The sequence below is a fragment of the Anopheles gambiae genome, chromosome 2 (assembly GCF_943734735.2).
Source record: "Anopheles gambiae chromosome 2, idAnoGambNW_F1_1, whole genome shotgun sequence".
Classification (NCBI taxonomy): Eukaryota; Metazoa; Arthropoda; class Insecta; order Diptera; family Culicidae; genus Anopheles; species Anopheles gambiae.
The window spans coordinates 82,128,811-82,155,240 of NC_064601.1; the positions used below are offsets into that span (position 1 = coordinate 82,128,811).

The 26,430-nt window shown below is 44.1% G+C and overlaps 3 protein-coding genes across 10 annotated transcripts; all 3 read right to left on the reverse strand.

Moving 5' to 3' along the window:
• Nucleotides 1-381: 381 nt before the first annotated feature.
• LOC1274969 (uncharacterized) lies at nucleotides 382-12,194 on the reverse strand. 4 transcript variants are annotated; one of them, XM_061643117.1, is made up of 5 exons: nucleotides 8,095-9,183; nucleotides 6,119-7,025; nucleotides 5,685-5,781; nucleotides 4,038-4,211; nucleotides 382-3,944 (listed from the first exon to the last, which is right to left on the reverse strand). In XM_061643117.1, the coding sequence occupies exons 2-5, from the start codon at nucleotides 6,203-6,205 to the stop codon at nucleotides 2,902-2,904; spliced, it is 1,401 nt and encodes a 466-aa protein (XP_061499101.1). In that variant the 5' UTR covers nucleotides 6,206-7,025; nucleotides 8,095-9,183; the 3' UTR covers nucleotides 382-2,901. The 4 variants fall into 4 exon arrangements, with proteins under 4 accessions (XP_061499101.1, XP_061499102.1, XP_061499100.1 ...); XM_061643118.1 differs by having other exon boundaries at nucleotides 8,025-9,183; XM_061643116.1 differs by having other exon boundaries at nucleotides 7,987-9,183.
• Nucleotides 12,195-15,429: 3,235 nt separating this feature from the next.
• Nucleotides 15,430-25,325, reverse strand: LOC1274970 (ras-related protein Rab-3). Of its 5 annotated transcripts, none has more exons than XM_061652127.1 (6): nucleotides 25,254-25,325; nucleotides 24,257-24,608; nucleotides 19,382-19,606; nucleotides 19,194-19,312; nucleotides 18,938-19,109; nucleotides 15,430-18,829 (listed from the first exon to the last, which is right to left on the reverse strand). In XM_061652127.1, exons 3-6 carry the CDS (start codon nucleotides 19,604-19,606, stop codon nucleotides 18,680-18,682), a joined length of 666 nt encoding a protein of 221 aa, XP_061508111.1. In that variant the 5' UTR covers nucleotides 24,257-24,608; nucleotides 25,254-25,325; the 3' UTR covers nucleotides 15,430-18,679. The 5 variants fall into 5 exon arrangements, with proteins under 5 accessions (XP_061508111.1, XP_314172.1, XP_061508109.1 ...); XM_314172.5 differs by having other exon boundaries at nucleotides 25,249-25,325; XM_061652125.1 differs by lacking the exon at nucleotides 25,254-25,325 and adding an exon at nucleotides 24,808-25,204.
• On the reverse strand, nucleotides 20,231-22,103 carry LOC1274971 (juvenile hormone acid O-methyltransferase). The gene is made up of 3 exons (XM_314173.5): nucleotides 21,069-22,103; nucleotides 20,715-20,995; nucleotides 20,231-20,626 (listed from the first exon to the last, which is right to left on the reverse strand). Exons 1-3 carry the CDS (start codon nucleotides 21,455-21,457, stop codon nucleotides 20,442-20,444), a joined length of 855 nt encoding a protein of 284 aa, XP_314173.1. The 5' UTR covers nucleotides 21,458-22,103; the 3' UTR covers nucleotides 20,231-20,441.
• Nucleotides 25,326-26,430: the final 1,105 nt, after the last annotated feature.

Consider the following 26,430-nt stretch of genomic DNA (forward strand, 5'->3'; position numbering starts at 1 on the left):
GTTAGTGTGTGGTTGTGTGTGTGTGTTTTTTTGTTTTTTATTTTGTGTTTTTTGCGTTATCTGTTTTGCCACCCAGTTTGATAGGCAATTTATGTTTTTTTTCTAAATCTTTGTTTTATTTGGGGTTTTTCTTGGTTTTTTTGTTTGTTTGTTCGATTAAACTCTCGTGTTGTGGTAGTGGTGCAAGTAAGAACGTCATTTGTTTTCCATTACATTTGTTTGTTTTGAGGATTTAGGGGAGCGTATAATTTTCTGGAGGGAATGGGAACTGGAGCGGGAAAAGGTGTCATGTTGTACGATTATCTTCAAATACTCAATTAGATTACCATAGTGTCCTTGATGGCACGTTTGTAGTTGCGTTGCGGGCTGCCGAGCTCTATAGTTTTGTTATTATTTATTATTACTTTTTGTTTTGTTTTGTTTTGTTTTTTTTTCGGTCTATGTTTCTCACTTCTGTCTCTGTAGCGTTTCTTTTCCTCTGCTGCTGTCAATGTTTGTTCAACTGTATTCACTCATTATAACAACTGGCTTAACTGAGACTCTTCTACGCTTGCATATCTCGGCAAAAAACTTTTGCAATTAAAGGTTTTCGTACTATTAAGTGTCTATCTTTTGTGTGTTTGTGTCGCTGTTTAGTGAGCTGATCCAGCCGTTGCCTGTCTAATCAGGGTTGCATGTTTGGTTTCGGTTTTCTTTTTCTGTGTGTCAGTGTATTTTTTGCCACTAACGAGCACGTCTCTATCGGGTTACGATTGCTAAGTGTTTTGTTTAAATTAAATCACGCCCAGCTGTTCTTAGTATGGGGTTGCGGTTATTTGAAATTTATTCAAATTCTATCATCGAATTAGATGTGTTTTAACGGCATCGTGCAAGTAGTATTCTGGTTTCCCGTTACTCCTGCTTCCACTTGCACTTCCTATATACTTTACAAATAAATCTAGTCTAGTACGGCTGTTTACCCTACTTGCTTGAAATTGTCCTCTTGTTGCATTCGCACACTGGTTTTATAACCCTCATTTTATTTTTTATGTCTTCGTTCAGCTACAAGTGTTCGATACACGATCGCTCCCGGTTCAAGTCCAATCCAATGATTTATACTTTTTGTAGGTTTTTGTTTGTTTTTAATAACAAGCTAACCCGACCATACGACGTCCGTTTACGATATTTCGTTTGTATGATTCGTGGATTTTCTTTATGTCTTAGTTTTCTTCTCTTTCACAGTGCCAGTTTTAAAGTTTGACTTTTGTTCTGTTTTTCTTTCGCTTCTTCCTTTTAATTTAATTGCTTCGTTTTATGTTATACTCTACCACCCCTCCGATCGCCACAGCTTAGTAATACTTTTTCGTTAGTTTCTTTTCTAGGTAATGATTACAATGATGTGCGGTTTATTTTTTTTGTTTTTGTCCCTCCGTCAACCCTGACCTTTTCTAAGTCCAATTCGTTTGTATTGTGATTGCAGCTCATTATAACATTTGAATGTGTTCTGTTATTCGTTTGCTATGCTGCACAACACCACCTTCGGCATTTATTTTCTTTTTTTTGTTTTGCTTGCTTGTAACGATACGAATGTCTATCGTGTTTGATATTCGCGTCCATTTTTTGTTTTCTCTCCCACTTGTTTGCAATTCGACATCTTTGTTTGTCACTATTGTTCGTTATAATTTACTTTCGTAACTGGCAGCGTTTTAAAAACATTGTTCTCATTTCTACTACACTCATGCCGGTTGTTGTTTTTTTATTATGTTCATGTTTTTTTTTTGTTTGTTTAAGTTTGTTTTTGTTTGATGCCTTATAGTTTGGCTATTATGGCGTGCAGTGCGTCGTTTACTTTACTTTTGTTTTGCTTTGTTTATCATTGTAAGGTTTTTATTCGAGTTTTACTTTATATTAACGAGTTCTCACTCTGGCGCTAGCCCAGTTTTGTGTTGTCTTGTGTGTGTGTGTGTCGTTCGTGTTTGTTTTTCCTTATGGAGAGGGAGGGGGTTTAATTATTATTTGTTTTTTTTTTATTTGAACTAGAATAACCAAGTTTTTTCGTGTTTTTTGTCGCCTAGTCAGGTCATTCGCTGGCGCATTTTAGCTTGAACTGCACTTGGTGGATAAACTGGAGCAATTTGATGCAATTGTTGAGCGTGTGTGTGTGTGTCTTCGTTTCACCCGGCTTTCCGAACTGGGGTGATGAATGAGTCACTTCTCCTTTGGCACTTGTTTGCCGTCCCCCCTCCCCCTTCTCAACTAGCTCGTTTTATGCGACTGACTGGCTAATCGACTACGGATCGAGGAACCGATCGCCTGCCCGATCCTGAACGATGAATCGTACGCCGTACAAAATGCTACACAGTAGTTGGATGTGTTTCTTTTCGGTTTGTTTTGCTGCTACGTGTGCGTGAGGAGGTGTGGTTTGTCTGTCCGTGTGATTGCTGCTTCCGCCTACAATCCCCTTCCCTCCTGTAGCGCACTCGGTCTCTCTCTCGAACAAAGGGTACAAAATTCTCCGGCATACACGTGCACACTCACATACACACACACATACACACAAACATAGCTAATATGCTAATATTAGGGTTTCCGTTCCCTGAATTCCACCCCGTTCCAAAACAATTGCCCGCCCTAGCACAGTTAGCACTACCTCCGTGGGAGGGGGCAGGGAGGGAGGGAGGGAGGGAGGGGGGGGGTGGAGTGGTTCCCCTGGCCAGAGGTGACCCAGGTGGTGCGGCAAATGGGTGGCGCTGCTACTAGCGGCTAAATATAAAGATAATCACTAGGAATGGCGCGCACCGCGCCGGCACCAGGTGGTGCGCGGCCTGCCAACACAGGGCGCATTGACCAACATTCGGTGGCTTACAGAGGGCTTATCTGCAACCGCGAGCCGCCCCCGCTCAAGCAACCAGGTTGCGGATTTTATAACCTATCCTCGTCCTCCTCCTCCGCATCCTCGCCGTTCTCCTCGTTCTCCTCCTTGTAGCCCGGATGCTCTGATATTGCGTAATAGTTTCCATTGTAAATAACACCTAGCTCGCGCAGCGCGTCCCCGCGTATCGTCGCCTTGATCGTCCAGTTGTAGCAATCGTCGGACTCGCTCTCGCGATCCAACCGCTCGACGTCGAGTATCTTCGAGCTCAGCCGCTCCAGTATGATGCCGATGTCCTTGATGCTGAGGTGCCGCTTCTGGTCGACGGACAGCTGGTCGATGAGCAGCAGAAACTTTTCGGACGTCACCGTCTCGTCCTCCATCACGGTGTTCTCCGTTTCGCTCTCGGAGCTGTCCCGCTCGGGCCCAATGTCCAGGAAGCGCACGTGCCCCTTGGTCGTGGAGGTGCGCCGGCTGTCCGACAGGCTGCTCGGGGGCGGCTGCGGGCTGGCAGAGCCGTCCTGTATGGGCGAGGTGGCCACATTCTTGTGCACCGCAATCTTGCGCCCCTCCTCGTGCAGGGCGCAGCAGTGAAAGTCACACTCGGTCGCGCCGGGGCTGCCGGCCCGCGTAGGCATGTGCGCGTGGTGCGCACACTCGGGCGTGTGCACGTGCACCGCCCCGACCGCACTGTCGAACGAGCCGCCCTGCTTGGACAGCCGCCGGGCCGAATGGTACATCTGCGACTGGGGATCATCGTGGTTGATCACGGTAATTTGCGGACTGGGGAAGCGAGGCTGGCTCGACACGGACGACTTGTCGATCGAGTTCTGCGTCGACAGGCTCTTCTTCGACGGCGAAAACTTGTCCGACGTCGGACCGTTGCTTAGCCCGATGCTGGAACCGCCCGGGCCTCCGCTACTACTGCTGCCGCCTCCGCCGCCGCCCCCTTGGCCGCCGCCTTGCCGCTGATCCCAATGCAACACAACTGTGACTCGACCCTTGTTATCCATAATCTTCCAGGAGGGTGTTTCATCCTGCAGCTCCAATGCATGTATAGTTTCGCAAACGATCTTTGGTATTGCTGATATTGCTGCAAACAACAACAAAAAAAGAAGATATTTTAGTAAAAATAACGATGCCTACCATCTGGTCGATTCACCTCCGTGGCCGCGGTAAAACTTACCAGCTTTAATTACATCCACACCCGTAGGATACCAACGTTCACCTTGCCGCAGCAGAAGCAGAACGGTATTATTCGCTAACGTCCTGAAATACTCGCCATCCTCCACCTGTGTGCCATCGCATTCCAACACCAATCGCACGGGCTCGGAGGCTGGCACTCCTAATTTATCTTTTCCTATATCGGTAGCATGCAAAGGCAAAGGAAACACATTTGAGAAAACAAGAGTCAGCTAGGGGTTTAGACAGCCAACATTGAGGAGAGAACGTTTTTCTGTACATCCACATTAATCGTAGGAGGAGTTTGGTGAGGCTGATGATGCAGCACGGTGTGGTAATGATCTGTTTTTTTCTCAGACTGTGGTGTGATTTTTTCTGCCGCAGTTACTTTCTTCACGTTATCGGTGGAACCTCGGAGTTCGAAGCGAGTCCGATATGTAACCAAACTCACCGAGATTTGCCCTGACTCGGACGACCACAATACCACCATCGAGATTAATCAATCGCTTCTAAACTGTTAGGAACAATACGCCCAGAACTGTTTTGATGTTTGATGGCCACTTACTTCGAGGTGTGAATAATTGCACCTTTTGCAACGTTCCTTGATAGCAGAATGGTCGACGATTGCTGTGTGTATGTGTAGGCCGTAGTGGTAGCGGATCGGACAATTTTTCACATTTTTGCGAAACGTGAGAGTCGCTCAATGCTCAGCAGAGACTCACGAAAGGATCATCCTCAGCATCCTCAGAATTGGAGAGAGAGCGAGTGTGTGACAGGGAGAGAACTTTTTGCTTCAATCCACCCACACGTGAAAAAAGGGATTCCACTCATTTTCTATTACCTTTCAGTTGAGTGAATTGAGCACTCTTTTACACTCTGGGACGCTCTGGCGGTCGTCTCGCCCTCTGCGCTTCTCTTTTGAAGAGCGGGGTTGAGTTTTACTCCTGCAGTAAGGATTTTGATGCTCTCTATGTACCGTCGTGTTCACGTACTCTGCTTCCAGAACTCTACTCTCCATTATCTCTCTCTCCCTCTCTAGATTTCACGCACACGTACACAGTCTCTCTGATGTCTTGCTGAGAATGGCACACGCTGTGCTGCTTTCGTTGCTTGCTTTTCCCGCGTGCTGCCCTCTCGTCGCGCTTATCCAGTCATAATTGGCAATGGCAGTTTCGCTGTGTCCTAGTTTGGCCTACTTTCCATTACTCGGTCACTTGCATTCTACTCACCCGAGTGTCAGCCCCACTTCGTTTCGTGCTGTTTCCTGCCCGTGTGCACTCGCTTTGGACGAGTTATTGAGCACTAGCAGGGGCAGGGCAGGGAAGGATGTCCTTAGGATGTGTACGGCGACATGAGAGCAAACGCGTGTGTATATGCACTTTTTATTCCTTTTATATCATAAGTTGACTTTTTTTTTGTTCGATATTTTCCCCTGTTTTTCAACAGGGGGATATTTTTTATGCAGGTTTAGCACAGATTCACAATCATTTGTCGTCGCTGCAATGATCCTATGAAGATGTCCAGTAACATCGGGAAACAAGCAAATAAAACCACGTCCACACCGTGCTGCTCATCACCTGACCACCCGGCCCCGGTCCGGCCACCATCGAGTGGCGGGTATCAGAGCTAGTATTTCTCAGCGGCCACGTACCTCTAACTATTAGCTCCTCGAAGCTACCTACTACGAGACCTTTACGGACATTGCGCCAACTGTCCCAGATTTTTAAAGGCCTCTTGCCACGAGACTCCTGCGGAAAGCAAATGGGAAATGAAGCATACAGATATAGTGATGATAAATTACGCCTTTTGCCTCACCGGGGTTGTAGCTCTCAGCATCGCAGCCTACACACACACACACACACACACACCTACACCGAATCACCATGCCTTGCTGCCGTATCGCCAGTGCCAATCGGTCAATCCAGGCAAGCTGCTCTGACCTTTTGGCAAGATGCGGGAGGCAGTTTATGGTGGCAGGGGGTAGGATTGGGGAGGTTCTAATTAAAGTAGTTTTGAGTGTGCTTTGGCTTGCTTTCCAAAAGGCTGAGGCAACCGCTTGGGTGGGGCAGTAGCAGTACCACGTACCACGGACATTCCTTGGCGAAAGTTCAAACAGTTGCAGCCCCAAATCGGTTTCGAAACGCCCAATGTACATAACGCTGCAGACCACATCTTCAACGCTACACACACACAAACGCGGAGGTTGCACTCACAAACGAACAAATCGATGCACACCGTAGTGTGCAGGCTGTGTTTGTTTTAGCTACTGCTACTACTACTGCTTCTGCTGCTGGTGATGATGATGCTGCTGCTGCTGCTGCTATTGACACTGCCCCTGGATTGATGCCCTACGGGCGTGTGAAGCATTCCGGTTCCACAGCCGCTCGAAGATCATACCAAAAAAAAGAAAACTTTCACATTGTGCTGCATTTCTTTGGTATACCGAGGAGTAGCTTGCTGCGGAGTTTTGATTTAGCTTTATTTGCTTTGTTTGTGTGACGGCAGTTTTTTTTCCTGCAGTCTTATGTTTTATCCTTTCCTCTCCGTAGTCATTGTTGGGTTCCTATCGATGTTGCATCAACTAGCACCTTTGGCAATTGTAAGGTCTCTTAGTATCAGGCGCGCGGATAACAACAGCTTTGGCCGTTTCAGTAGGTGCAAACACGAACTAGGGCAATCGTGCAGCTCGAAACAAGGCTCGGAACACGCTCTCACTCATGCCACAAGTTCAAGTGTTCCGGTGGCAGATTGGTGATCAGCATTGGGAAGATGGATTGTAAACGGTTGGCTTCGTAAACCAATTTTACCCTACTAATACCACCCAATGTACAAATCCGATGCACATCGCTTCTATCACAGGGAGTAGAGTTTGAAATCCTTAACGTCATCATTCGTAAACTTGCACTTTATTTTCAGTAGGCTACAGTACAGCAGGAACATCCTTTCCGTAAGTAACTATTAAGCACCGTTAACAGGTCGCTCCAAACTACATCTAAAACAGAACACAAAGGTAACACCCGGGATGACACAGTCTTTAAGCACAGTTTGGTTTCCAATTTTGTGTTGTACTTTCGTGCACAGAGAACGTATAACAACAGAAAACAACAAATTCCAATGACTACTGCCGTAGTCGATTTCACCAATCTGTGCTAGTGCTGGCTGGCCCCTGACTTTGGCCGCATGTGCCCGTTTGCAAGTACCAACCAGCGTTCACATAACACAGAACAACTCGCAGCACCAGCATCGGCTCTTCTTGGCCTTTCTATCTCACTCAACGGGCACAGCGGGAAGAAAAAAAAAGGATTGGAAAACTCTCCCGCTATTCGTTGATGGCAGAATTGAGCGCTTACTGGAGGCACTGAAAGGTTAGGGTGGCTAGAATGGCTAGGAAGGTTCTGTAGTATGTACTATATACACTCGTAAAGGGAGTTTGAGGGAGGGATACAACTACATACACCAGACGCCACACTGATTTGCCCTACATTTTGCACTACGAACTGCCACTTGCTGCTATACGTTCGCCAGCTGCTTCTCTAAATTCTCCTTTTTTCGGATTTATAGGAACAAAAGCACCGTTACACGCGTCCCAGTGAGCCTACTGTTAACCACGATGGTACCCAAAAGCTTCTTCGGAAGTGTTTTAATGGTCGAACCGTTTTTCAGACACTGCTAACTAACAGATAAAGTCCAGGCAAAGGGCAAAGATGACTTCACGTGCCACTACGCGGTTCGAATCTTATCGTTTCTCTACGTGGCTTATCGCCATCACAGATCCTACAGCCCGACCATCGATAGAAGCACTGCCCTATATCGATAGAAGGACCATTTCCACTCGCGTACTTCACACGAAACACAATTGTGTGTCTGCGCTGCTTCAGCTCACTGGCACAATGGACAGGAAGAAAGTGTGCAACTGTGCTGAGTGTGATCGAATAGCCCTGAAAACTCGATACTTTTGCGGTAATGTAAAGCCAAACAATTCGTAGTGTACATCGCTGCGTGGCGGAATTCCAGCCCAGCCCAAGCAACGAAACGCACAGCACAGCCACGATGGAGCGCACCTCGACCTCGAGAACGATTGCTACGGCGCGATGACACAAAGTGCACTGCCCTCATGACCGAAAGTTGGCATCGACAGTCGGTCGTTTACGGTAACGCGGTCGTGTAACCTCGTTTCGGACAAAGTAGCGCTTGCAATGCAATAAATTTACAATCCCTATATACCGAAAACGGAACCCCACTAGCACCACGACCATCGCCTCTCTCCCGTGCTCCAGCAGAGAGAGAGAAAAACGGGTTATCCATTCTTCCTTTTCCTATCCCGAAATTACGAATACACACACGCACACCACTAACCGCAATCAAACAGCGTGTGAAAAGAGATATCCTGATTTTCCAGAGAGCCTCCAACATTCCAGCCTCCAGCTAGTCACATTCTGACCTATCCCATGTGCACTCTTCTCACACTCTCGTTCTTGAGTGCTCCCATTTTCCAACAGTCACTCAGTTCGCTCCGACAGAGATTCCATCAAAGATCTCTTTGAGTTCTCCAGCTCGCTCCCTTGCTCTCGCTCTCTCTCTTTCTCTGTCTCTATTTATATCTCTCTCTTTAAAACATTGACGCTCTCCTTGGCTCTTGTTATGAGCTCCCACACGGAGTTTTTTGTAACTCTCTTCACACCAATATCTACCTGCACTTCTGATCATCTGCATGTCATATTCATGTGAAAATACTTATAGGATGGCTTTGGCAGCAGTGGCATGCAGGTACGGTATCGCGTTAGAGTCCTAGGACAACTTCTGTTCACTGCACACATGTAACGCGAGTCCAGGTTAGTCACACTGAAAGACATCAACACAAATCGATCCATTTACCAGTATGTTTAGATGGTTTTGAATGAAACTACTATTGTATTAGCAGGCACTGCTTTAATCGTTTCTTCCAAAATGCATATCCAAAGATCTTCGAGGAAGAGCTTGCATATTAAATCCAGGGACACAAGTTTTTTTTAGGTTTAGCCACAGAATTCCAATTATTATTTACAAGTACTTAACAAATCAAGCTAGTCTAATAGTCTATCCTGCAAAGCGTGATTTGCAACGGTCAAGATGGGCTGGTCTGTGTTAAATAATCTACAGCAGCACCGCAATTGACACCCATTCACTATGAATCGTCGTTGCACGCTGCTTTTTGTTGCTTGCATGGTTGATCGCGGTACGTCCCACTGGATATACCGAGGACCGAGGGCCATGTTTTGACAGCACCTACGGCAGCGCACCGACCGCATAAGCATACTTATGCGATTACTTCCATCTGTCAACGGCAGGGTAGTCAACTGGGATTGTTTTCATTAACCTTTTCACCCGCCCACGGACGCTGTCAAGCAGGTCGTGGTAGTGATCGGGCTCGGGCCGGACCCTTTGCTCGCCGAAAACCTCCGACTCTCTGAAGGGTAGAGCGAGAGTGGGCGAAAAAATGGCCACGGGAGCGAGAGCTACGCCGAAAAAGCGCACTTCTGCAATAACAGCTACAACAAAAAAACTACCCGTATTTCACACCCAAACGCGATCAAAGTGTGTCGCTCGAAACGGCCGTCTAGAGGATATTACGCCAACAGCCAGTAGCACCAGCAGTAGTAGAAGTATCCGCAGCAGCAGCAATAGCAGTAGTAGCGAGAACCGGGAGCACCAAATGTTCACGTTCACAGGTTATGACACTGTTGCGGAGTTGGAGGTTTCGAACCACTGGGGCTGCACAAGTCCTGACACTTGATACCTACCTCCCTTGCCATTACGACATGCCTCAAAAGAGTGACCTAGGGGGCACTGTTTTGAGCCCCCTCGCTGCATCGACACTCGCTGGCGATAAACGCGACATCCGTCGGCACCTGCCCACCGGAAATTGTAGTCGCCGGAGGACGGTCGTGCGGCGTGCACGACGGCGGTCGCCCCGCGTGATTAGCTAATTCCTTCCGCCTAGTTCCGCAAACACACGCCAATCCGCCCCAATATGCTCACAGCAGTCCGGACGACAGCGACGACGACAGTGCAGGCGATGGGATGACCGCTACGCCCGGCTCCATCATCCGTCGACACACACGCACGTGGAACTGCACTCCTCCCCCCTCCCCCGCACAAGCCCACACACGCACACACAAACTCCACGCCCCACTGCACCAGGGCCGATCCGGGCTGGTGTCCGTGCACCGGTCAGTAACACCGCGGCAACCTGCGCGTACCGCGGGCCCACCGCGTACCCGTCCGCACGGGTCCTCGAAACGCTCGGGATTTTCCGGCCACGGCCCCTCGCGAGCGCACTACCGTGCAGCGCCTCCGACGTAGCGCGGTGAAAGATAGCGCCGACCCGCTTCACTGGAGCACTCTGCCATCGCCGACACGCACTGTTCGAATTGAACGATCGATTGAATCAAGTTTCGAATATCCTGCCGCCTTCCTGCCCCTTCCCTTGAACCACTGAGATGCGTCCTCGCGCAAAGGCGCTGTCCGACACTCGTTAGCTAGTCTGTGCGAGTGTATGTGTGTGAGTGTGTCGGTGTGGCAGCTAGTGTCAGCTTGGGAGTATAGGTATGAACGATTCTATGCTGTGAGTGTGTGCCCGTGTGTGTGTGTGTGCGCGTATTATTGCATGTGTTGTGTGCGGCAGGCACTGAAGGGCAGTTCACTTCATCGCTTTTCACTCATTCGGAAGCGCGCAGACGCACTGCGGGTCGTTGTTTTCCTCAGAATTTTCCTCCTCCAAGACTCGCCCCCGTCACCCCCCTGCCGCTGTCACAGCACTGCCGACCAGCACGGCCACCACCAACGCCTTTAGCAGCAGGCAGCCCACCAGCCCTCTGCCGAGTCGGGTTCGTCTCCTCGCACCCTCAAGTCGGTGGTTTCGAACGCAACGTGGGATATTGAAGCGCACGGAACCCAACCAGTAGCAGCCAGCAGCAACTCCTGCCGCACTACTGGACCGAATCTCGCTGAGCCAGAACCACACTTGCACTAGGCCGCTTTTTTCGCTTTTCTTTTTGCTCCATACACTGCCTGACAAGACAGTGAACCCACTTTCTAGCCGAAGTCAACCTCGACGCCCGTTAATCAATGTTTCAGCCACTGTCACCTTCAGCTCCGTTCGCTCACGCACACACGCACCTGCTATTGGAGAGGGGGAAGATTCACACCAATTTGCCTATTTTCCTGTTTTTTCACCACCGTTTCACCACCGGCCATGCCCGTTCCGACTGTAACTGAGGCGCGTGCACAGGTACATTTTACAGCAGCAGGGCGGACGCAAATCTGCGTGCAGGCACACTGGCAGCAGCAGCAGGCCTTCAATCCACGGTAGCCGCAGACATTTTCCACTGGGCACGGTAGCTCGGCAGCATTTTCACCAAAGCAACTCTGCACCAACCCTGACCATGCGTGGCCACGGGGGTTCACCGAGGGAGGGGGAGCACACTTTTCCAACACGTACTTTTGGGGCGAGCCGCGATCACCAACCGAATCTTTTACCGCCTCTTCTTTTTCCTTCACTTCCTACTCCGTTCCGCTTGCCGCGCTCTGCTATCTCTCTATCTCTTGCTTTCTCGCTCTCTCTCTCTCTCTCTCTCTCTCTTATGCACACACGCACTCTTAATCACTCGCCCTTGCCATTTTCTTCTTCTCTCTCTTTCTTTCTCTCACCCTCTCTCTTCTCTCGTTCACGCGCGCGCCCCAAACTGCCTAATTCGCTATCTCGCTTGCATCGTTTGCACAACTACTTCATTTATCACACTTCAAACACAACCGCAATAACTTTACATTAACGCCCCAAACACACGAACAAATTTTTCCTGCTTCCTTTTTCTTTTCGGGGGGGTTTTTCTTCTTCTTATGATTACACGGCCACGGCCTTTCTTTCACTTGCTTGCCCGTAGCGTAATCGTATTGGCCACCAGTTTAGCACCACGCCGAAACGTACATCGAATGAGCTGCTCTCTCGGATAATCAACACCGCCGGAAACGAGCTGGAAGGTTGGAATTTTGTTGGCCGAGCAATTGCGTTGGCAATTCATTCGATCACGAGTTTTGACGCACGCACACGGGCGCTTCGGTTGGGACAAAACTGTCCTACCTCGATGGCAAACGGGTAAAACGCGCAGGCTGCGATAGACAGTGCGAGCGAAAAAAGGAAGAGTGCGCGACAGAAAAAGCCTTTTCGAAAAGTCCTCCCCATTGCATCCAATCAGGCTGAGGCTTTTCTCTTTTCGGTGGAAAATTCGGTGTTGCGAAGAATTTTCATATCGAACGTTACGAAAGTTTCGCACATGCATTGTTTAAAGTGATTCGTTTCGCTGCCAGTGTAGGGGTTAGAATTAGCATTAGATTTTAGCAATTTCAGAATGCCCCCTGTAGCAAGGATTGACTATCCGGCTAGGTGGTAATGAATTAAGTCTCGAAAGCCTGTATAGGCCGGCATGTCTGCGTAGGACGTTACGCCAAATAGAAGAAGTAATCAAATCAGCTTTGTCCAGATTATTTAGCTCTAGGAATTTAGAGAAATATAGATTCTAGGGATTCCAAAAAGTCGTTAGTTATGAGAGCTTCTTAAATATTTATTGAATATAAAGGAAACCCCCATAGAGATGTTTGCACAGTTTCGAGAAAGTTTGTTACTATATCATAATAGAGTTTCATTCTAAGCAATACGGCCTTTTTGAACTGTTCTTTCTCAATAAAAAATAGAGCAATTAAAACATTTAGTTATTATCACGTCTGGTGAGATTTAGACCATGATTTTTTGCAACAAGCCATGTTGAAGGTGATTCTGTAGTGATATGTGCTATATTTAGCTGACAAGGCAAACGTAATTTGACGATTGTTTCTTGAACTCGAATTGATAGGTGCAGTTTTCAAACTAGTATCAATTAACGAAAAGTAAATTTAATCCGAAAATAGGCCATTAGTAAATATTTTGGAGAGGTCCCCTTCGGTATAGTCCGTTTAAGCCCAGTATGGACCAACTACCCATACGCAGAGCGCATGGGTATGTGTACACCTACTTATCACAGATAGCCAATAACTCATAATGTGACTTAGGCAGGCTTAGGCCCATTGAATTGTTTCATCAGTAGACTGCAACTTTAATCAATTCATGTAAATGTATTTCAATATTTATATGTTTTAATAATGATATTTGTTAATTTAATTTGTTAGTTTCATATTGATTCATCCTAATTTTAGAGACTCTACATTACTCTTCTTCTACTATTTGGCATAACGTCCTACGCGGACATGCCCATCCTATACAGGCATTCGAGACTAAATTGATTATCACGCAGGTTGATAGTCAATCCTTAATACAGGGGGACGGTCCTTAATACTATCTTGATACGCTGCACGTTTTAGAGATGTTTTTAGAGATAGACTCAGGACACAACTTACCTAATAATTATATTTTCAAAATACATTTTCTATTCTTGTGCACCAGTTCTCCCCTATCGATTTATGTACCTTACATAGTCTTTAAGCACTAATTTAAGTACATTCTTCAAGATCCCGATGGATTAATCAATAAACATATTAAACATATTAAACATATAGCAGCTCCTCCATTGTCCTTCCACACATACGGGGCCAAGTATCCTTCTGAACTTTTCCCCCTCGAAAGCGGCTAATAGGGTTTTCTTCAGATTTGGACAGTGTTCATATCTCAGAGGCGTATGTGAGTATCGCTACTATATAGGTGTTATATGATTCCAGCTTCGTCCGTCGGGATAGGTTTTTTGAGGTGAACTGATTTTTCAAGCTATAGAAAGACAGGTTGGCAGCCAGTATCCTTGCACGCAACTCAGCTACCATACTATTGTCGTTGCTGACCTTTGACCCAAGATAGGTGAATCCAGGGACGACTTCAAAAATGCGTTCACATATCTGAACGTCACTTCTACGTAGGTTATTATTATTTATTGTTAGGTTCGCTGATGTTGCCACCATGAGTTTGGTCTTTATATCGTTTATCAAATGTCATTTAGTTCTACTAAACTAAATCAAATTTAGTCTCGTTTCCTTCGTGAATTACTTTTTTTTCTATTTGACGTAACGTCCTACGCGTACATGCCCAGCCTATAAAGGCTTTTGCGGCTTAATTCATCACCACGCAACGCAGCCGGATAGTCAATCCTTGTTAGGGAGGGACGGTCTATTATAGGCTTGAACCCATGGCGGGCATGTTATTAAGTCGTTAGAGTCGGCGACTGTACCACGGGACTACCCCCGTGAATTTCTTATGACGAACAATTATGAACTGTAAATGCTATTTCAACGAATAAACCAGTAAAGTCGCAATTTCAAATAAACCTTCGTTTATGTAAAAAATATCCTTGAAGTTTAGCAGTCACGTCGGTTCCCGACGATGTAGTGATCCAAGATTAGGAGTTTTTACCCTATCGAGTAATTTCAACATTTCTATCTACCAGTCGACACTTTAGTCAGGCACTTTGGTTGGACTTTATAGACAGATTAGATAGACCACCACCTTCAGGTCCTTTAGAAATGACGAAAGTTTTAGATCCCAATCTATCACTTTTTCATTGACTGCAAGGCGCCATACGATTTCATTGATTAGACCGATCTGGAAATATCATGCTGCAAACTTTCTTAATAAGCTGACGCGACTGTTCTAAGAACCGCCTTATGGGGAGTGCAGTGCAAGAGAACCATGTCGAAGCTTCTGTCGAATTTTGTTCCAATGTCTCCAATTTCTATGACAAATATATATTAAATCCACCAATTTTCACTTGAAGCTCTGGAAAGCTGCTGCAGATATCTGGGACTCAATTTTTATAGGTCACTTCAAAGGATGGACTATTCAGATCACATTGACGTAATCGCAATCACATAAAAAAAAATATCGCTTCACTCAGTAGCCTTTTGAACCGAATGCGCTAGAGTCATAATCACGAGACAGTGCAATCTTCTGACGAATGGAAAGAATATGCAGTCTAAGGAGTGTGATCTGAGAAATCGTACTTAGGTGACATCATGATGAATGGAAAGATCAGGTGATCTAAAAGCTATTAAAAATGTCCCAGTTAAGCCTATTGAAAAAATTGGGTTTAGTATCATTCGAGCAATTAATGCAATTACATTTCGTGTTTTTTTTGTAGCTGAGCTCTTTAAGGTACGTTGAGCTACACCATATCATGGCGTTGGTTAAGCGTCGAAAATTGTATGATTTGTTATTTCGGGGATAGCGTAATATAAAGTGAAACGTATGCAAACATTCATTTATGAATCTTAGCACTCGTGATGTGATATAACAATAAAACAGTGCAATTACACAAATTTCTAAAGAGGAAACACTTTACTTACCTGCAAATGGAATTTTTAGAAACGTAAAATTGAGCATATTTTCGAGCTTACAGGACCAGGTTCCCTCGTATATATTTTGCTAAATATATATATGTATATATATATGTATATATATACTTTTAATTATGACAACAATTATGATGACCAATAATTTACCTTGCTCTGGTTTTTGCCGGTCGGTTGATTAAGAAACTGTACTAGCTTGACGCACGCGTATCCTAATACGTTTTCTATTTTGTCTGCGGGGCTCTGTTGCGCTTTAGTTTTAGTTTCATTCTGATACATTTCGATGTGTTTGTATCCGACTGGTTCTAATCGTTTTCGTGAGATAGGGACTCGTGAGTTGCTCAAGAACGCAGCAGATCAAATGTAGAAGCACTTTACAGTGTGCTAATCAAAAGCAATCCAGATCATCGGATTCATTCTGCCAACAGCACACCGCGAGTGTGCACAATGAGGCGAAAATGAAGGAATTGTTGCCGAATGATAAGCTTTTAAAGTTACACTTGTTGAAGTTGAACAACTTTCATAAGACTTTTGTTATAGGTTCATACTAAGAGGTGTGGTGGTGGTCGCGCGAAAAAGATATGTAGAAAAACGAGTCTGCTTGATTGCAGTGTACGGTGACCTCACAAATTGCATTCCATTGCAATTGCGAACAAAATGTGTAGCTAGAAAGATAATGCTTTGCCGCTGCTTTGAACGCGTAGCATGGCATAGATGCGTGGAGTAGCGATGCTTTTGCACGGCTTTACACCTTGCGGAGAGTGAACGAGTTCAATGTTAACCGGTTGATTAAAGCCTATGGAGGAACGTCTACATATTAGGACATGAATAATTCCTTCTATCTTTCACTGCAGCTGCAAAGTAGGCACATGTAGATGCATATTTGGTTTTTTGAAACGTACGATAAAAATACTTTTTTCGAACATGAACGTATACACATACATACGTCGAATGTTTGTTTTCTGCTATTTTTTAACACTGAATTATCGTCCATTAATTGAATTACATGCACCGCCTCGTTTTGCATACAGTTTTTGAAACTAAACCTGTCCGCAGAGTTTTTTTTGCTGTTTTGTGAATCACTTCAAACCCTCTCCGCACTAATCTCAACCTTGTAATATGTTTATACTATTTTCAAAGTCGATGTGATTTGTTACTTAGACTAAAATAAAGTTCTATTCGCGTTTCGCTTGCCGCATTGAACAACTCGTTCCTCGTAACGCTATATGAGGATGTGTAGTTTTGCACAGTGAGGATGATAATGACACATGTATGTATATATATTTATATTTAAATGACAGATTCCAAATGGTTTTTGGTCATTCGTTTCCCAAACATAAGTAGTTCGTGCCGCGAGGTTGTGCAGCATATGGTTGGCGTGATTGTTTATGAGATCTTCTTTAAAATAAAATGGCTTCTTTAACCGATTATCCCGCTACAAGTTCCAACATAAATACTGGTTCTTCTTTTTCTAACTAAACAAAGTAAAGCGTTGAAAGCAACAGATTTTTTTTAAATTACATTACATGAAACGAAAAGCTTCAATGAACTTGATACGATGGGCATCCTACGAACAACTTTCTGTACATTGGTAATACTGCTTCCATAACATGTGATAGTTATTTTTTTTAAAGAAGTTCGAATAAAACACATCCTAAGATGTATACGTCCACCTAACTGAGCTTAAAATGCTGTTTGTGTTTGTGTGTGTATGACTTTTTGTGACCAACAGCTCAAATTTGCTCTCAAACATGACCCATGTCAGGGTACGACTCGTTTTTTTGCCACTTATACATCCTTTCGTGAAACAATAATGGGATTGAATTTGAATTTTACCTTCATCCTTAAGCTTATTGTCACTCCTCGCTACAAACAACGTATCTAAACAATACAAATCCTCACCTTATACGAACTCATCGAATGATCGCCACGCCATCCATGTCTTTAATCTGAGCCGGATCTAGTTGGCTGGATGAAACTACACATCTGCAGTGCTTGCTCGGTTCTCGCATGCTGGAACCAGAGCTGGATCATCAAATCCCCGAGCTAAAACGAACCACGAAATGCGGTTGAAACCAAACATCGGAAACGGTCTAGCAGCCTCAACGACCATATGGTGCTTTCCTTTACCATCGTACACTCACTACATCATCTGTGCCTATTTATGTTTTGCCGTTGTTCGTTCACGTACTCACGCACCTATCGCATCGACACACGGAACTTTTAAGCGACCGTTGTTGCGACTTGTCACACTGAATGATAATATGTTTACAATAATAGACCGATTTATGCAACCAACAAAACAACATCACTTTTTTATGTAAAATGGCGTCGTTTTATGCTATCCGACTCTGCGCTATTGTTTCAACACTAGGTCCATTTTTAAATATACTCTCATGCTGCGTTGAAATGACTAACCCATAGCTACACACAGTGACCTTGAAGTGTATTAATGTTTTGCAAATTTGCGTTCTTGGTTTTTTCTTCGATATGAATATTTTCTGCACTTACTGAAGTTATACTTTCATTAAATTACGGAATAAATTCTAATAATCATTCTGTTTGTGTGTGTGTATTTTTTTAAATTGGATTAATTTAATTTTATCCTTTTGCTCTGCTTAGTGGATGTTTTTGTTTGTTTTTTTTTGTTTGTTTGTTTGTTTTTTATAACTCGTTCTCTCTTCCCAATAGTTACGAGACGTATGGATTGTTGTTTTTTGTCTGGTTTTGTATTTGATTAGTGGTTAATGTACCAATGTGTTGTTCCATCGTCTTACTACGAAAACCCATCCATCCGTAAACCACATTTTGTCCGTTACATACACATACACATGCTCATATCTTAATGTTTCCAATACAACTCAGGTTGCTATATTCCAAATATTCCACTATACTTCCACCTCAAACCTCACTGCAATGCTCGATAGTCCTCGCCCACGGTTGGACGTTTGGTTACACCACAGCAGTAGCAGTGGTTTGTGTTCGCCTTCGGCATACTGCACCGTCTGTGGTTCAAATCGGTTTGCTACATTGTTGTGTTGTGTATTTTGCCATAGAAGTTCACAGTTCACGACACTGGATCTTCCGTGGGCCGCTTTCGGCTAGGAAAGCATAACGAGTGCTTGAAGGTGTTTGAGTCTGTGTAGGGATATTTGTTTGCGTATGTGTTTCAGTTGGGGTTTTAGGGGGGGGGGGCGTTCTTCTTTAGCTACACCAAAAAACCTTACACGGGCGCTCGAAAGGTGCGAGCACCCGCAAGCAAATTTGAAGAGGTTGCTTCTTTTAGCAGTTACAGTTTGCATTGGGTGGCCCCTGTCCTGGCTGGTCAGTCAGTCGCTGGCCCTTCGGACCACCGGCCACCAGTGTTGGATCGGAATCTAAGCTCTCCGACATCTTGTCACAGATGATGTCTACCAGCCGCTCAAACACGTCCTTTATATGCAGCCGTGATGGTGGTGGTGTGGAGTAGAAAAGGAGAATTGAAATATATTAATCTCATTGCTAAGGCTTCCGTGATACCACTGCGTCTCAATACTCTACCGTAACGTGTACATTCTCCTTGGCGGACGTTTCGAAGAATTCCACGCCAAGCTGGTCGGCCAGCTGCTTGCCACGCTCGAACGAGATCACTCGCTCGTCCTCCATGTCGCACTTGTTGCCGACCAGGATGACTTGTGCGTTGTCCCAGGAATAGGTTTTAATTTGGGTAACCCTGACGAAGAAGATTGGAAAGTTACGATTGATACATGGCAAGGCAGAAAAACTGCTTTTCCACCATTCTGTACAACATCCTTACCAATCCTGTACCGAATTGAAGCTTTCCTCGTTGGTGATGTCATACATCAAAATGAAACCCATTGCACCGCGATAGTATGCTGTCGTGATTGTGCGATATCGCTCCTGTCCGGCAGTATCCTGTAAGTGAGAGTGACACAAAGGAAATTTTGAATATTTTTTAAATATGTCACCACCACACATACTTACCCAAATCTGTAGTTTCACACGCTTGTCGTGACGGAACACGGTTTTGACCTTGAAATCAATGCCCACCGTCGACACGAAAGCTGAGGTAAACGAATCGTCTGCGTAGCGGAACAGGAAGCTGGTCTTGCCGACGCTCGAGTTGCCGATGATGAGCAATTTGAACATGTAGTCAAAGTTCTGATCGGACGCATCTTTCTGCCACTTGGGATCACCACCGCCGGCCATCTATGTGGGTAAATAGATTTATATGGTATGAATCACACCTATCAAGTAAGCTGTTTCAAGCGCAGAACATGTCAGCACATAAGATTGTTATCTGGTCCACCAAGTCACTGTAATCTATCCTACAACAGTTGTTGCAAATACGTTTTCTTACACTTTGTATGACCTTTCTGGTGCTCGAATGCATAACAATAATCGTATACAACCACTGCACTGCAATCATGCATCGTATGAGGTTGTGGCGAAACTAATGCCACCAGCTCTAGGTTGGGCCACTAGAACCGATCGCACACGGCAAGCAATACAGTTTCTTGTTGATAATCTAGACCTTGCGCCAGGGCTGCAAAGCCTCACAAGCGCATGGAGGTGAACTTAATAAATAGCACACTCATGAACTCACTGCAATAGCGCATGCGGTATGCTTGGTTGGGCTGTTTTCTTATCACCATTTCGATACACGTTCTTCGAGCAAAATAATAGCTCTAATAGCTCTGTTCGGTTTATTTTTCAATAGGCAGTATAGACTGGTCGAGTACAGGGGTATTTGTTAAAAAAAATCGTTTTTTGGATAATAGTGTAGTTGATTGTACTTTGCAAACAGTTAACAGTAAACGCAAATATTAGTCATTTGTTAATAATAACCATTTCCGAGGTAAAAATAAATTTATTGAACTTTAAGAGCTAGAAACAGTTTGCTTAAAAAGGGTGTATTTCATGTTAATGTAGGCTTGGCTTCCAGAACCGGGCTTGGCTTCCAGAACTATCATATTGAAACATTTCTGATGAATTCCGTTTTCAAAGTATTCCGGTAGGTATATCCAATGCTTCCATTTGTTTGTTATTTCTTCGCATAAACAACCACCAACTTGTATGGGGATATGAATTGAAGATTGCAATCATTCTCTTCGCTGCCAGTTTTGGTCAAATACATCTGCCGCACAACAGCGATATAGTCCAGTAGGAACCTATCCTGCAGTTCTGGTGGCATTCGTTCACTGAATGGATTCACAGCCAAAACTGCTCCTGTAGGAACGAATTGAAAAAAAAAAACAAAATGAATTTCCACACTCATGATAAACAAGTCATTTCAAGTCATGACAAACGCACTTACGTTTCAAATTGTCCAGCCCTTCGTACACGTACAGCTTGTCGCGAACCTGTATCTGATACTGCTGAAAGCCCACCGTGCACAGCAGATCCTCGATCTCACTTGCTGGATTTTCACAATACTGGTAGGGCGAAATGTACTTTTCTACGTCGTACATATACTTGGACCACTTGGGTGAGCGAGACAGTTGGTTGTATATGTCAAAGATTGGGTTGTTTGCCAAAAACACCAGCAGACAGTCACCGCCATGCTGCAGAAGGTTGTAGATGTTGGAAAAGGCTACGCTGCAATCAATATCGCGTCACGTTAAAATCGACATCAATGCACATTACAGTTGCATTTTTTTAAGGTACTTACTGCTGATTCTGAACCCAGTGTAGGCAGTAGAACGAGGTAACGTGACTAAATTGTCCCCAGCGGGACAACTTTGCACTATCGAGTTTGATGCCGATGTCAAGGGTGTCGAACTCGATCGTCTTAACGTGACGGTACGACTCACGTGCATGGCGCACCATCTGCTCCGAGATGTCTGTCGCCAATGCGCGCGCCACAGGAGTGCTTCCGCGGCTCAGCACCGGTAGAATGTAGTCCACCAACACGTCCCCGCTGCCACACCCAATGTCTAACAGGGCAACCTCTTCGCCATCCCTTGGACAGCTGATGAGTGGTGCGTATTCTTTCAATATCTCCATCGCATCGCGCCGCTGCACGCCATTCGCTTGCTGGTAGAGATTAGCTTTGTTCATGTTACTTTCACTTTTCTTTTTCTACTCTCTTTCTATAGCAACAGCTCGAAGACGTTTTCTAATTCTCACAACACGCTACACTTTCACCTTCGATCGGAGTTGCCCAAACCCAAGGGGATCATTTACCGGTTCCCGGCGACAGACCGCAGATCTCAGCTGGACAGCGTTTGGTGGACACCGGAGAACTTACTGTACCGCTTCGGGTAGGGCCAACAAACTTCTGACGGTGTTGGAATGTTACGGTTCCCGTTTTATAATCCAGCCCGGTTCTGGAAGCCAAGCCTCACTCCCGATACCTCCGACGATTCTTTGCTCTGAAAGGTTGATCGCTGATCTTGCTGCTCTCACCTTTAGCGATCGGTGCAATCTAAACGCGCATCCGAAATGGGAGGCGTGTAAGAACATCCCTACTCCCAATCCCAAAAGCCCCGTAACAAAAGCCGTTGACTAGAACCCGCTTTGTGAATGACCATTCAAAGAAGGGCGATTGAAATCGCTTGAGCTTGACCCCGGCGATACTACGCTTTCGAACCCCGGTAAAGAGGCATTTGTGACGTTGCTGTGCGTTTGCATTTCGAACGATGTGCTTCAGCTGCGATTTGTCCGAAAAAGAAGGAGCGAGTCGCGTGTTTCTGTATTGTTTCGTTGCGATAGCCTTGCCGTGTACGGTTTGCTTCACATTCGAGGAAAATACACAAACGATTGCGCAATCGAAATTCTTATTTACATTTCCTTGACACGTGGTTTTACCACTTACAAAACAAGTAGTTTGCATACGAATAGGCTTTGGGCACGCTTTCATTTGCAGCAATACCGTGCGTGGGTGCTAATTGATCAGCGATGATGAGAGGTGACGCATGGCTTAGGAAAGAGCGAAGCAGTAAATATGCAATGCTCGGGCAATGCATTTTAAATGCTTGCTTTAACACGAGCAGTGTTCGTTTAAGTTAGTTTTGAGCAACCATTTCCACAAGATGTATTTTTCTCCTGCTAATATTTATTCCAAACAGCTGGAGAAAGGTGTTTTATTAGCCTTTTATTATTTTGTAATAGATTTTATGAGAGCCATACGGCAAAGCCGTCCCTCCTGATTAAAAAAATAGATTTTATGATGTTTTCTTACTATTTTCAGCAGTTTGTTGTATTCAAATCAACATCAACATGCTTTCAATGTCTAGTTATTTTATTCTACATTGTCTTTAAGTCCAAAATACAAAAAATACTGGAAACTTTAAAACATTACATGAAAAATTTCCATTTGTCATAGAATGCTACAATGTGTTCTTCTTCTTCTTATAAAAACATTTCTCAAAACTAGATCGTTAACTAGAAGTTTTTGAAACCTGTCATACCGATTGAAGTGATTTTGGTTTACCAATTGTTTTAGAAATCTTTTTTCTAGTCTTTGTCAAGAAATTTTCTGAAGAAATGAAATGATCAAATTTGATTTATGGCCAAATAGCAACATTTCATAATTACATTGTTTTTCGCTGTGAACGATCTTCAATAGTGGGTAACTTAATATATATATATATATATATATATATATATATATATATATATATATATATATATATATATATATATATATATATATATATATATATATATATATATATATATATATATATATATATATATATATATATATATATATATATATATATATATATATATACATATATATATATATATTTATATTTATATTTATATCAATTTATATCAAAATGACTGCTGTATTGTGTTGTAATTCATCTACAGTCAAGCAGTCATTTTTTTTTTTAATTTGATAGCACTCGAAAGAAAAAAAATGTTTTATTATTTTTTTCGTTCTCTTGACCATCAATATAAAATCGAAAGCAGTCATAAACATCAAACAAACATTCTGGTTTTAATGTACATAGATAGAATAGCCTTTAATTGGAAAATGATAAAATAAACCTCAAAATATTTATTTGGTGTAAAAACAATTTTTGAATTAAACTTTATACATATCTTTTAAACCAAAGGAAATGGTATGAAAAGCAAACTTTCAAGGTTATCAAGTAACTTTAAAAAACTGTGTCAATATTTATAAGCACGTACAATGACAAAAAATAAGTTTAACACTTTTCATCTTTCAATCTGCCTACCAACGTATTTTTCTGCCTATGCCGTTTCAAGTGAAGGAAGCTACCCAATCTCCGGCAGCTAGCTTCGTTAAAACGGAAACAATTAATCGCACGGTCAGAACATAACGTGTCCCGCGCACCCTTCCCATCCCCTGATTTTCAACCCACATAAAAAGCCGCAGCTTAACTTATGGCTATCTGTGATTGTTATTGATTTTTTCGTTAGTCGCTCATACATTTATGCATCAGATGAGCGCTGCGCCGTTGAGCGTGTTCTTGCTCTCGAGGCAGAATCAGATAATACCGCCAGCAGCCCAGCAATTGGTCCGGACAGCAATAGTGAGCAGTAAAAAAACCTGAGCCCAAAAGACCAGTCTCCAAGACTGGCGTTGCCGCTGGCGTCAATAGTTAGCATTTTAGTGATTGACCTTCCCGAAGCGGATGGTGTATGTCTTGCGTAATACAGCAGCGAGCAGCGCGAGAAAAACATGACGGGCTTTTTTGACATTGTGCTACTTTTACTGTACCACCCCGCACTGCACACTGCGACCCACTGCCTCGTTAGGTTCTTCTCTTCGCCAACCCTTCGTACGTCCTCTCGTATGACGTCTTCCAGTGGTAGGAAAGTCTCTTGTTGACAGTGACAGGACGGATCAGACCTGACGGTGGAGGAAATTCATGCACGTACCTTTTTCTATGCAGTGACTGTTTGCTGATGGAAAATTCCACTGGAAAACTTCCGAGCTCGGTTAACGAGTTGGCTGTAGCTGCCCTTCTTGTGCGGAGGATGCGTGTTATGTGTTTAGCTTAGGGTACGAGCGCCTCGTCGACGCTGGATCCGGAATCACTTAATTTCTCCAGCAGGATAGTCACACACACAGACACACACAGACACTCGCGCTGTCACACTATAGTCGTCCTCCGTCACTGAATCGAAGCTGCTGCAGTTTATTTTATCTTCCGCACTATCGCACTTTGCTGTATGATACTATGTTTTAACACCACTTGAAAAGCGTTACCCGTGCGAAACGGAAGCAATCCTAAAAAGAATAAGAGTATGTGTTAACTGGGTTGACCCACGGTGCACAAGTGAGGGCTCCTGCCAGGGTGAAACTATCAATATTTTCCCCACTGCTGGTTACGCAGCCTGCCTGCACACAGCCCACCTTCCCAAGCACCAGTGTCTTTCGCAAGCAGTAGCTACACTTCCTTGTAGGCTGTGAGTTTTTATTTTCCCACCTGCAAACACCACACGGCGAACGTGAAGAGCTATTTTTTTCTTCTCTCTAGCCCCCTTAAGTGGCACTTATTCGTCTATGCCTGCACACACCGTTGGAGTGCTGCCTCAGAGGACGATCTATGTGTCAAAATTCACTGTGCTGAGCTTTTTCACAGCACTCGTCCCATCTGCTGGACCCACCTACACACTCAAATACATGTACAAACGCTCACACACACATCCACAGACAGACACTCATACAACACATGCACACTAACTGAGGAGGGGAAACCAATATGCGATGAAAGGCCAAGAAAAAGAAAGAGAGATATAGAAAAATCTCCCCAACAGCCAACATGTAGTTGAGCTAAAAGCTTGGAACTTGCCAGCCACCACGGGTTTCTGGACAGCAAGGACAGCAAACTTTGGTATGCCAAACTTTCCAGTATTAGCACGCTCACCTCACCACGGAGCACTAATCAGTGTGATTGAAGATTTTTCACCCCTCTTCGACACACTGAATTCTGTGACACTGGGTATTACACCGAAACGTCGCTGGCGAGGACTGCGAACATGAACGCAACGACGTGTGAATGCAACGACGGCGGATTCGACTCAATTATTGATCTTATTTACAAACGGTCGCCTCCACACGACCACATCACGAGTGGGAGCGAGCCTTCGAGCATGCGCATCCGGTCTGATGTAAAACTGTTCGAAAACTCTTCGCCCTCGTTGCGTTCTCCACAATGTCCACCCTCGGCAGGGTACCCCGATTGAACCACTTTTATGAATGAATATTTGACATTCCATCGTATAGCTGGTACGTCATAGCTAGCGATTTTCGAAATGTGCAGGTTTTCGTTGAAACTAACAGCAAGCTTTCGGAAAAAGCATGCTAAGCTTTTGCATAGGTGTACATAACCATAAGAAAATGTTTGATTCGACCAGTAGATGAATATTCCTTAGCAGTCTTAAATTTTACATTTACAAACGTGTTAACTTTGCTACTGTTTGTTTTACTGAATAATTGCTTTATGATATCACGCAATACGATTGGGGATATTGTTGTTTCTCTGTTATAGTATCATTCAATGTTAAATATTGGTAATTCCTAATATTAAAACTAATTGTAATAGAAGTAGATAAGTTCGATCTCGGTTCCTGCTGAAAGCGAACGCTGGACGCAATATTATTTTTTGAACAAAATATGATATCTCTGGAGGTAACTTTGAATAAGCAAAATGAACGGCTTCATGATATACAAGCATTTGAACGATATCAAAATTCATCACTTGAGTTTGAGGAGCTATGCTAAAATAATTTTAGGAGAAAAATATAGTTTTTGTAACAGAATTCATAACAAAGCTTCAATCGTTTAGGATTGGCATAAGACATATTTGACATATTTCATCAGCTATCTGAATGGCCTGCAAAGAGGCAAAAAAGTTTCGCAAAATTATGAGAACTCCTGAAACCCCTGTAGTAATTAGTCCGCCAATGTATATAACGATAATAAAAGATTGAATAGTATGACGGTATTAAAGATATTCTTTTTTTTATTCAGAGCGAACGGTTTCGGCCATATTGCGTAAATTTTCAGTAATTTTATAAAAAGAGTTCCTTTCCATCTTGTAAACTCA